This window comes from Heptranchias perlo, chromosome 4 (assembly GCF_035084215.1).
Source record: "Heptranchias perlo isolate sHepPer1 chromosome 4, sHepPer1.hap1, whole genome shotgun sequence".
NCBI classification, from domain to species: domain Eukaryota; kingdom Metazoa; phylum Chordata; class Chondrichthyes; order Hexanchiformes; family Hexanchidae; genus Heptranchias; species Heptranchias perlo.
Window position 1 is genome coordinate 98,781,544 of NC_090328.1, and position 12,334 is coordinate 98,793,877.

At 44.1% G+C, this 12,334-nt stretch overlaps 1 protein-coding gene across 11 annotated transcripts in view; it reads right to left on the minus strand.

The window, feature by feature from the left end:
• LOC137321142 (putative cytochrome P450 120) overlaps nucleotides 1-12,334 on the minus strand; it is a 122,356-nt gene that overhangs the window by 20,514 nt on the left and 89,508 nt on the right. For 8 of the 11 annotated variants that reach the window (XR_010962720.1, XR_010962721.1, XM_067983381.1 and 5 more), the window contains one exon: nucleotides 4,245-4,332. The exons of the other annotated variants lie outside the window; for them this stretch is intronic. Coding sequence is in view for 6 of the 8 variants with exons in the window: in XM_067983381.1 (XP_067839482.1) it covers nucleotides 4,245-4,332 (88 nt within the window). In the remaining 2 variants the exon portion in view is untranslated. The remainder of the gene's footprint in view (nucleotides 1-4,244; nucleotides 4,333-12,334) is intronic. 11 annotated transcript variants of the gene reach the window in all.

A 12,334-nucleotide genomic window follows, 5' to 3' on the forward strand; every position in this document is an offset into this window, starting at 1 on the left:
AAGCTCCGTATTTTATATTCGCAACACAATGGGTGAGGAGTGACTGCTCCAAGAACATAGGACCTTCAAGAAGGAAGGTTGGAGCTAGAATCCTCTTGTCCACAACCAGAAGGGTTATTTTGAGCAGCACGACTGTCAAACCAACCGCAGTTACCAGTGAACCATCGGCAAGGTATTCCCGCAGTCTCACATGAAAACGTGCAAGTTAAACCATCAAATGAAACATGTTTCAATAAATGGTTTAACCAGTTAACTAAACTTGAAATTAGGCTAATTAACTCTGCAACTTACCACAGAGTAACAGCAATGGCTTTAGTGTAGTGAGAATGGCATCTTCCATTGAAAGGGTGGGAAGCCAAGACCTGACTGAGCAGGGGTCACGTCAATTGTGGAGTTATTAAGAAGGTGCACTCACTCTTGAAAAGCTGGCGTTTTTTTGCTAGAACAGGCGTGATTATGGGGTGATTTGATAAGAAGTGTATAAAATTATGCAAGGATGGGACAAGGTAGGTATATACAGAATGGGGTAAATTGTCAACGGAAATGAAAATCAGGCGACTTCTACAATGGGCTGGCAATCCGCTCCGCCAGATCCGCCCAAGCGGTGAAGACCAAAATTTACCTCAATATTTCCAGGGATTGAGGGGTTCTAGAATGATACAAGATTAAATGTAAAAGATTTAGGACAGAGAGCAGGAGGGTTACACAGAGGGTTGTGAGGCTGTGGAATGCACTACCAGTGTTAGTGATTGACATAGAGATCATGTCAACATTTGAGAACAGTTGAGATTGGTGGTTGAAGGAAAGGAAGATAAAGAGATATGGGGACAGGGCAGACACGTGGGATTGGGACTACTGCTCCTATGGGGGATAAACACCAACGTGGACTGCTTGGGCTGAATGGCCTATTTCTGTGTTGTACTTTCTATATAATTCTACAGGACCAATACCAATTCCCCAAATCTCAAGAGTCCCTGAATCAGCATGTGAATAGCTTGGTCATCATATGGACACAATCCCTTGCAATACTAGACCCTGGCAGCATGTCAGGAAAATCTTAACTGATACCAGGAAGAGACTACAGAAAATTGGGATGTTTGCAGAAACACTCGAGGACTTCAGAGGGTTTCCAAAGGACAGAGTGACAGAATCAATTTAGGCTCTAACATGGACGAAGGTAATGCATTAGGGTAGGGCAGGTATGCAATGTTCATTGTCTGCTTATAACTTCACAAAATCTTGCAAGAAAAATTATAATCCAAATTCTTCTGCAGCAGTCTTACCTAAATCCTCAAATGATGAACAATCTAAAGGCGTTGTGACAAAAATAGAATGTATGTCGAACTGGCCTTGTTTACATTAAATAATAGTTGCTGGCCATTTGAATTTGAAACGACAGCAGTCATCATTAGTTGCTTGGAACATCATTACGTTTCCCTCTGATCTGGGCTTAACTTAGATACTGCAAGCCTAATTCCTTTATCCGCTCCAAAGTAAATTGCTATTGTCACCGCTTGATCTAAATGTTCTTTTGTTGGATGGGTCCAAGTTCTTTGTGAATTGAATTTGTGTATCTTCATCAAATCCTGCTGTTACTGGTACAGGTGAAGGGACCTTACTGTTGTATGTATCAATTTTATTATTCATTTAATCGACCGTGTTGATAGTTTTATCTTCATAGTGAAATATGTGTTTTCTCAACATGATGTTGCAAAAATACCTTTGAGACGGGCAGTTCGCTTTCAATAAGACTTTGACCTTTATGTTGAAGGAGAAACAGAGTGCAATGCACTGTGTGGTGTATGTGTTTTGAAACACATCCTTGTGTTTTGTAGCATTTGCTCCAATATCCTGGTTTCAGTAGATATGTAGTGTAAAATAAATGACCCCAAACTCTCAGTTCCCCTGACTCTGTCTCAGCCATTTAAAATTGTCCACCCACTACCTCAGTTGCAGTGCCCCTACCCTCATCCGAAGCCTGGTCTCTTAACTCTTGGACCCTTTACTTTTCCCGGCCTTACGGCCCACTGCCGTGGCCGTTCTGGCCTCCCAACTCCTGATTATGAGACTTTCTCCTGCCACACTGACCATTTACATTTCACCCAGGTAAGATTTGTATTAACATCCTCATTATTTTCAGTTCTGAGGCAGACATTGGCCAAAGAGAGACAAGCAGTGAGACGAGTACAAAAAAAAGAAATAGTAGAAGAAATTTGGGACAGCAACCGAAGGGGAGAGATGGGTTCAAGAGATCAGGGCAGATAATGACGAGAAGAGATCGATCAGCAAAGACTGAGATGAGAACAAAGAAAGAAACAACAAGTAGAGAATCACATTGGATGGCATGAGAGAGGCAAGAAGTAGGGGTAAGGCATCTAGGAGAGACAAATGGGCTGAAGAGATTGCAGAGGGAGGGGTGAAGAGAGAGAGAGAGAGAACACACCACAGGAGAAGAGATCCACAGACATAGAGGACAGAGACCCAAAAGAGTATCAAACAAAGAAAGAGATCGTGCAGAGTGATCAGGCAAGGGAACGACAGACGGGGGTGTAGAGAGGGGACATTCGGTTAGAGGCATGAAAGACATCAGGGGACAAACAAGGAGTCAAAGGAATCCTCATCTCTTATACAGGGCATGTTCGTGTGAACACAATTTGCCTGCGATACGCAATAATGTGGCAGCGTTAATAAAATTAAAAATAATTTTAATTCCAGTTAGTTGGCCTTGAGAGGCTGCTGAGCAGAATTTGTATTTTCTAGTTGGCTGTAATTACACCCATTTTCACTGTGAAAATCTCAGTGGCTTTGCCCATCATTAATTTAAAATTATATCAGCCATAATTTCAATGGGGTTAAAATAAAAAGTACTTTTTTGAAAAGAATATACTTTATTGAAGACTGCCAGAGAGAGAGTTAAAATATCAGTGCTGTTTTTCAAGAGAAGGTTAGCTTCCTCAGTCTTTACTATCACTCTTGGGTTTTTTGCTACTCGAGAAAGCTCGGTGAAGACGGCAAAGATTGAAAAGAATAGGAGAGAACATGAGAGAAAATTGGAGCAGTGTTCAGGGTAGCTGAGCTTGCGATTTAAATTGTAGAAGAAATGGAAGTGAAGTCTGCCTCAATAAGCCTCTTTTATTACATTCAGTGCACCTTAACGAGGTGCGAACTAGTGAGTAAACATAGCTGTTTCTGCCAGAAATAAACGGAGCACTTAAGACGCTATTACCGGCAACTTTGAAATTGACATAAAAGCAAATGGATAAGGGTTATTGACTTTTGGCCGATATAAGCGACTGCCCGTTTTAAATGTGGACGTTTTAAGTGGTGGGGAATTGTATAAATAAAAACTTTAAAAGGAATCTTTTGTTGAGGTTTGCTGATAACTTTTTACATTACAAGGAATCTTGAAAGAATCCTTAACCATGGATTAAAAGGCAATTCCACCATTTTTAATGTAAGGAGTCTTACAACACCAGGTTATAGTCCAACAGTTTTATTTGAAAATCACAAGCTTTCGGAGGCTTCCTCCTTCGTCAGGTCACCTGGGAGGAATTTCACCATTATGTATATTTAAATGAATGATTTCGGTTTTCACTTCACTGAAATGGTAAATGTGAACACTGTATTTTTGGCAAACCTCGGTGCTTCTAAGAAAAAAAAAATTAACCAAATACTTGTGTTCGTTACATTGCTCCAAAATGTCTCAAATTATTTTCATGTGCAGTGACTTCTGTTATGCAAGCAAACACACAGCAGACATTTTGTGCACAGCAAGATCCCACAGGCAACATTCAGATGAATATCCTGATTTTTTTTTTTGAGTGGTACTGGTTGAGAATGAAATGCTAGCCAGACACCAGGTAAACTCCCTGCTCCTCTTCCTGGGATCTTTAACATCCATAGGAATAGACAAAGAGGATCCCAGTTTAAGGTCTCGTCGGAGAGACTGAATCGTGAACAATGAAGAACTCCCTCACGACTGCACTGGAGTGACAGCCTAGATTGCATGCTCAACTCCCAGAGTGGGACTCGACCCGGATTCCGCTAACTCAGCGGCAAGAGCGCTACCAACCGATCTAACAAACACGCAAGAAACTTTTAAGAAACATTTAGAACTAGTGAGACTCAGCAGTTTGCTGAGTATCGTGGATTCTTCTGACAGCAGATAACAGGTATATGAAATGCATGAAGGCTCCTTAGTGTTAGTCCCTCTCATTTACTGCTGTTTTATATAATTTGAATACCTTCAATATCATGTTGTTCAGTTCAATACCAATGCAGTTTCTAGAACCATTTCCAAAACAGCACAAAAGCTTTTCTTGGCCAGCATTTCTGAAAAATAAGATTATAATTAAACACATTTCACAGTACAATTTAACTTTACTTTCAGCATAGGATTGCCAACCCTTCCCAGATTGTCTGGGAGTCTCCAGGAATTAAAAAATAATCTTTTGCTGCGAACTCAGGAGAAAAATCATCGGGGCATTAAAAAAAATATTGGAAATGGAAAAAAAGGCTGTTTGATTGATAGTCAAGAATTATCCAATCAGGTAACGAGAGTGGTTCCTTCCCAATTAGTGGGGGAAGGCAGTGCACCATGATGATTGATGTGTTGGGCATTTGGAAGCGGGAGGACATGTGATGAAATGTCCTGGACGGAATACATCCTACCAGAGCTGGCAACCCTATTTCAGCATCATGTATAGCAGAACACTCTCTGATCAGATCACATATTATAAGTGCAAATATTACAAACAATCACTGGGAGCACATGGTGGGAATTTGGTCAGGGATATTATTGTGATCCGCCATTATGGATTCAAAGCTCCACAGTGGTCCGTGCCCAAATTCCCAAAGCTCTTCGGTGGGAGCACGAATCAGTAAAATTTACCCTGCAACACCTGCCTTTATTACAGTAAAAAGAACGAATGAACTTGCATTTATATAGTACCCATCATGACCTCAGGACGTCCCAAAGCACTTTACAGCTAATTAAATACTTTTGACATGTAGTTACTGTTATAATGCAGGAAAGGTGGCAGCCAATTTGCGCACAGCAAGATTCCACAAACAACAGCCACATTATCTGATTTTAAGTGATGTCGGTTGAGGGATAATTCCCTACTTTTCTTCAAAATAGTGCAATGGGATCTTTACGTCCACTCAAGGGGACAAAGAGGGCCTCAGTTTAACGTCTCATCTGAAATACAGCACGTCCGACAACAGCGTTCCTTCAGTACTGCACTGGCCTGTCAATCTAGATCAAGTCTCTGGAGTGGAACTCAGAACCTGCAACCTCTGTCTCAGAGACATGAGGGCTACCAACCGAGCTAAGTAATGGGGACATTTCTTACCCCAACAAAAAAAAAGGGTAGCAATGATGTCCATTCATGTTTTCATACAAATGTTTACCATTAAATAAATCTGGAAGAATATTAAAGAAAGACAGACTTGCATTTATTTAGCACCTTTCACGACCTCAGGACGTCCCAAAGTACTTTACAGCCAATGAAGTACTTTTTTGTTTAGGTGTAGTCACTGTTGTAATGTTGGGAAACGCAACAGCCAAAATTGCACACAGCAAGCTCCCACAAACAGCAATGAAATAATAATCAGATAATCTGTTTTTTTGTTGAGGGATAAATGTTGGCCAGGGCACTGGGTAGAACTCCTCTGCTCTTTTTCGAATAGTGCCATGGGATCTTTTACGTCCATCTGAGAGGGCAGACAGGGCCTCGGTTTAAAGTCTCATCTGAAAGATGGCACCTCTGACAGTGCAGTGCTCCCTCAGTACTGCACTGGAATGTCAGCCTGGGTTACGTGCTCAGGTCCCTGGAGTGGGATTTGAACCAGAAAATAAGCAGTGTGTCTATTGACACCAATGTGTCAGCCAATGAGTTGGAGCCAGGGCAGGACTCACAGCAAACAGTGCATTTTACAGCAAACAGAGTCTGTTTAAATAGCGCACTATAGCACAGTGTATATAATAGAGCACTATAATAGAGTCTATTTAAAAGGGGGAATTACCCAATCATTTCCATTCTGGTCGGGAATGGAGGTGTCACTATATGCAGCCATAAAAGCAGGGTTATTTCTCCAGAAAAATGTAGAGAGTGGAGGATAGTTACATAATACAAATTGTGTGTGTAAAATCAATCCCAATCACTCACAGCAGTGCAGTCTCCAGGCGTGATTGATGGGAGAATTACCCAATCATCCCCATGCTGGCTGGGTATAGTGGTGTCACTATATGCAGCCTAAAATAAGTCATGTGGTGATAAAGACTGTTTTTGTCCTGAGGGCACGGACACATACAGGCGTCCTGTCAAGTTTGACACAGGCAGGAAGATGGCATGGGACAACTACATCTTTGGTCTTATGCTGCAACTACACTATCAGGGGTCCTTCAAACTGTCTCCCACTCGTCTCAACTGTTTGTCTGATGAAGGACATTTGATCACAGCAACACACTACACGATGCAGAGGAAATTAAGGGGCTTGATTTTTGTGTTTCCGATTAATAGGTGCTAATTGTATCCTGCTGTCTGGAATCTCAGATTAAACTACGGGAAGGAAGAGAATGATTAGCCAACGTCTTACTCCAGTACTGTTTGATTGAGCTTTCAGACTGTCCAGTTTATTTCTCATAGAAAGGCTAATGACAGATGATAGGGCTGCTACTGTTTTGTACCTCTTGGATGACATGATCAGTCATTCATGTCATTTTCAGCAATTGTTACTTCCACCTGGCACTCGCTTGCTGGGATTACAAGTGATTGAACAACTCTCCTCTGTGCTGTGTTTTAAACAGATTTCAGATGGCTGAGATGGGGGATAATGAGTGAAGTTAATGACTGAGTGCAAATTTTGTTTCCATTTTTGGCACAGCTCCATAAGGCTAACAAAAAAGACAATAACTTTTACAACCTTCAGCTTCCAAACAGCACTGCAGTTATCGGTTTTTCCTAATAAACTGGGATAGAGCTATCAATAAAACACACAATGAGGTGAGCTAACTTTGTAGAACAGGAAATGGCTTTTACCAGTCAAAACCAAACTTTACAAACTAAAGCGCACAAATCTTGCGCAGAACACTGGGTTCCTGCTTTGCCATTATATGGGTAAAAACTGCATACACTAATGTTTTAGGGACTTGAAGCAACCCATAAAATGGACCCTCTGCTAAAGAAGAGAATGGGGCAAGATAGGAAGAGGCAATTAGAGTGGGAGGAGGCTCGTGTGTAGAAGAAAGATCAGCATAGACCAGGTGGGTTGAATGGTCAGTTTCTGTGCCGTAGATTCTATGTACTTCTACATGATTATTTGTAAAAGTTATTTTCTTTGGCACAATTTATTTATGCATTTAAAATAGTACGTGGATCACAACACTTCATTTCAAAATGCTTTGAAAACCCCTGTGTCGATTGTCTGACACTTTTACATTAGGTTTACCTTCAATGCCTTGTAGGTGACACAGTGATGGCCGATTTAATTTTTAACTAACGTTAGTGATGCATAAAGGTCGTATCTCCCTAGCTGCTAACACGATAGCTGTTACTTTATAGAGTATGGCCAATTTAAACCCCATTCCCCGTGCCCAGTGAGAAAGGGACGTGCGAGGGGTGAGGGTTTAAAATTGGAGCAGGGTCCTACGCACTAGATCCATGCTGCACACACGCCCCGGGGCACCATTTAAAGAGGCATGATTTGGGCGGCATGAGAGGCCCTCGTCCCAGGCAGGCAAGGGCCTCACTGACATGCAAAAGTCGGGGGTCTGATGATGTAATTCAGACCCTGACGACATTTTAACCTGCATTAAAGCATTCAGCACCTGGTGCTGGCCTCGCCAGGAACAGCGGGCACCAAGGAGCAGCTGGCCCAGAAGAGAGCCGAAAACTTTATTTTTTGAAGGTTTCCTAATGGGCCAGAAGGAGGACGCCTCCAGGCCCCACAAGGAAATTTAGGACCTCTCTTGCCCCGGGCTACCTTTCCCCTTCCCCCTCCTCCGAAATCTACTTACTTGACTACCGAGGACCATCACCGCGTTCACCTGACTTACGCTCTCCGGCCTCATGACATTGACGCCGGATTCAGACACGAGTCACAGAAACATAACATTTTACATCCCAGAAGGAAGCTATTCAGCCCATCTTTGAAAGAGTTATCCCATTTGATAAAGTCCCACATAAGAGACTGTTAGCTAAGATAGAAGCCCACAGAATCGAGGGAAAAGTACGGTCTTGGTTAGGAAGTTGGCTGAGCAAAAGGCGACAGAGAGTAGGGATAATGTGAAGGTACTCACATTGGCAGGATGTGACTAGTGGAGTCCCGCAGGGATCTGTCTTGGGGCCTCAATTATTCACAATATTTATTAACAACTTAGATGAAGGCATAGAAAGTCTCATATCTAAGTTTGCTGATGACACAAAGATTGGTGACGTTGTAAGCAGTGTAGATGAAAACATAAAATTACAAAGGGATATTGATAGATTAGGTGAATGGGCAAAACTGTGGCAAATGGAATTCAATGTAGACAAATGTGAGGTCATCCACTTTGGATCAAAAAAGGATAGAACAGGGTACTTTCTAAATGGTAAAAAGTTAAAAACAGTGTATGTCCAAAGGAACTTAGGGGTTCAGGTACATAGATCATTGAAGTGTCATGAACAGGTGCAGAAAATAATCAATAAGGCTAATGGAATGCTGGCCTTTATATCTAGAGGACTGGAGTACAAGGGGGCAGAAGATATGCTGCAGCTATACAAAACCCTGGTTAGACCGCACCTGGAATACCGTGAGCAGTTCTGGGCACCGCACCTTCGGAAGGACATACTGGCTTTGGAGGGAGTGCAGCGTAGATTTACTAGAATGATACCCAGACTTCAAGGGTTAAGTTACGAGGAGAGATTATACAAATTGGGGTTGTATTCTCTAGAGTTTCGAAGGTTAAGGGGTGATCTGATCGAAGTTTAAGATAGGGTGGATAGGGAGAAACTATTTCCGCTGGTTGGGGATTCTAGGAGTAGAGGGCACAGTCTAAAAATTAGAGCCAAACCTTTCAGGAGTGAGATTAGAAAACATTTCTACACACAAAGGGTGGTAGAAGTTTGGAACTCTCCTCCGCAAACAGCAATTGATACTAGCTCAATTGCTAAATTTAAATGTGAGATAGATAGCTTTTTGGCAACCAAAGGTATTAAGGGATATGGGCCAAAGGCAGGTATATGGAGTTAGATCACAGATCAGCCATGATCTTATCAAATGGCAGAGCAGGCACGAGGGGCAGAATGGCCTACTCCTGTTCCTATGTTCCTAATTAGTCCCACTACCCTGCTCTTTCCCCATACCCCTGCAAATCTTTCAGTTTCAAGTATTTATCTGTAACCTCATGGCCTGGCATATTCCTCACTCTACCATTACCAACAAGCCAGGGGATCAACCCTGGTTCTATGAGGAATGTAGAAGAGCATGCCAGGAGCAGCACCAGGCGTAACTAAAAATGAGGTGCCAACCTGGTGAAGCTACAACTCAGGACTACATGCATACTAAACAGTAGAAGCAACATGCTATAGACAGAGCTAAGTGATTCCACAACCAACGGATCAGATCAAAGCTCTGCAGTCCTGCCACATCCAGTCGTGAATGGTGGTGGACAATTAAAACAAACCATCAGGAGGAGGAGACTCGGTAAACATCCCCATCCTCAATGATGGCGGTGTCCAGCACGTGAGTGCAAAAGACAAGGCTGAAGCGTTTCCAACCATCTTCAGCCAGAAGTGCCGAGTGGATGATCCATCTCGGCCTCCTCCCGGTATCCACACCATCACAGAAGCCAGTCTTCAGCCAATTCGATTCACTCCACGTGATATCAAGAAACGACTGAGTGCACTGGATACAGCAAAGTCTATGGTCCCCAACAACATCCCGGCTGCAGTGCTGAAGACTTGTGCTCCAGAACTAGCTGCGCCTCGAGCCAAGCTGTTCCAGTACAGCTACAACACTGGCATCTACCCAACAATGTGGAAAATTGCCCAGGTATGTCCTGTCCACAAAAAGCAGAACAAATCCAATCCGGCCAATTACCGCCCCATCAGTCTACTCTCATTCATCAGCAAATTGATGGAAAGTGTCATCGACAGTGCTATCAAGCGGCACTTACTCACCAATAACTTGCTCACCGATGCTCAATTTGGGTTCCGCCAGGACCACTCAGCTCCAGACCTCATTACAGCTTGTCCAAACATGGACAAAAGAGCTGAATTCCAGAGGTGAGGTGAGAGTGACTGCCCTTGACATCAAGGCAGCATTTGACCGAGTGTGGCACCAAGGAGCCATAGTGAAATTGAAGTCAATGGGATTCAGGGGGAAAACTCTCCAGTGGCTGGAGCCATACCTAGCACAAAGGAAGATGGTAACGGTTGTTGGAGGCCAATCATCTCAGCCCCAGGACACTGCTGCATGAGTTCCTCAGGGCAGTGTCCTCGGCCCAACCATCTTCAGCTGCTTCATCAGTGACCTTCCCTCCATCATACGGTCAGAAATGGGGATGTTCGCTGATGATTGCACAGTGTTCAGTTCCATTCGCAACTCCTCAGATAATGAAGCAGTCCGTGCCCGCATGCAGCAAGACCTGGACAACATCCAGGCTTGGGCTCATAAGTGGCAAGTAACATTCGCGCCAGATAAGTGCCAGGCAATGACCATCTCCAATGAGAGAGAGTCTAACCACCTCCCCTTGACATTCAATGGCATTACCTTCGCCAAATCCCCCACCATCAACATCCTGGGGGGCACCATTGACCAGAAACTTAACTGGACCAGCCATATAAATACTGTGGCTGCACGAGCAGGCCAGAGGCTGGGCATTCTGTGGCAAGTGACTCACCTCCTGACTCCCCAAAGCCTTTCCACCATCTACAAGGCACAAGTCAGGAGTGTGATGGAATACTCTCCACTTGCCTGGATGAGTGCAGCTCCAACAACGCTCAAGAAGCTCAACACCATCCAGGACAAAGCAGCCCGCTTGATTGGCACCCCATCCACCACCCTAAACATTCACTCCCTTCATCACCGGCGCATTGTGGCTGCAGTGTGTACCATCCACAGGATGCACTGCAACAACTTGCCAAGGCTTCTTTGACAGCACCTCCCAAACCCGCGACCTCTACCACCTAGAAGGACAAGGGCAGCAGGCACATGGGAACAACACCACCTGCACGTTTCCCTCCAAGTCTCACACCATCCCAACTTGGAAATATATCGTCATTCCTTCATCGTCGCTGGGTCAAAATCCTGGAACTCCCTTCCTAACAGCACTGTGGGAGAACCTTCACCACATGGACTGCAGAGGATCAAGAAGGCGGCTCACCACCACCTTCTCAAGGGCAATAAATGCTGGCATTGCCAGCAACGCCCACATCCCATGAACTAATTTTTTAAAAAGTATTTATCCAATTCCCTTTTGAAAGTTGTTATTGAATCTGCTTCCACCACCCTTTTAGACTGAATTCCAGATCATCATAACTCGCTGCGTAAAAATATTTCTCCTCGTATCCCCCGCTTCTTTTGCAGAGTACCATAAATCTGTGTCCTCTGGTTACCGTCCTTACCGCCAGTGGAAATAGTTTCTCCTTATTTACTATCAAGACCTTTCATAATTTTGAACACCTCTATTCATACTCCCCTTAACCATCTCTTTCTCGAAGGAGAACAATCCCAGCTTCTCTAGTCTCTCCACATAACTGAAGTCCCTCATCCTTGTCAGGCCCGGGAGTTAAAATGGCATTGGCCTCATGTTGGTGAGCCGGGGCGAGACTGATGCTCTCATCTTATTCCCAGTTAAAATCGGGGCTGCAGGATTTATTAGTCTGCATGCAGTTGTAGGCCATATTCACCTGCGGGTGCCATGGAGCAGCCTAAGGCTCTTGTGCTGTCAGCCATGTTGGTAAAGGAAAGTAATGGTAAGTTGGAAATTGTAACTATAAATTTAGACCAATATTGTAAAACTTTATCCCCAAGCAGGTCGCCACCCCCACACTCCCCATCGTTCCTCAGGTTCCATCTTCCCCAAGGCCTACAGCACCACTCTGAGCTCCCAGCCTCTGGAAGGTTCTAGGTGGCCGGCCAGCCCTCCCCCTGTACTGTGAATTCCCTGGCAACCCTACTGGCTGCCTTTCTTCCTCATCTTTGCAGGCCCCTTCCTCAGTCAGTCTGCCATTACCCTGCCAATCACAACCTCCCCACTCCCCCCACCTCAGCTTAGCATCGTTTGGGCTTTGTGGCCCAATCCTCAGATAGCCCCTCCTCTACAGAGCACCCCGTGGGCTCTGCTGCC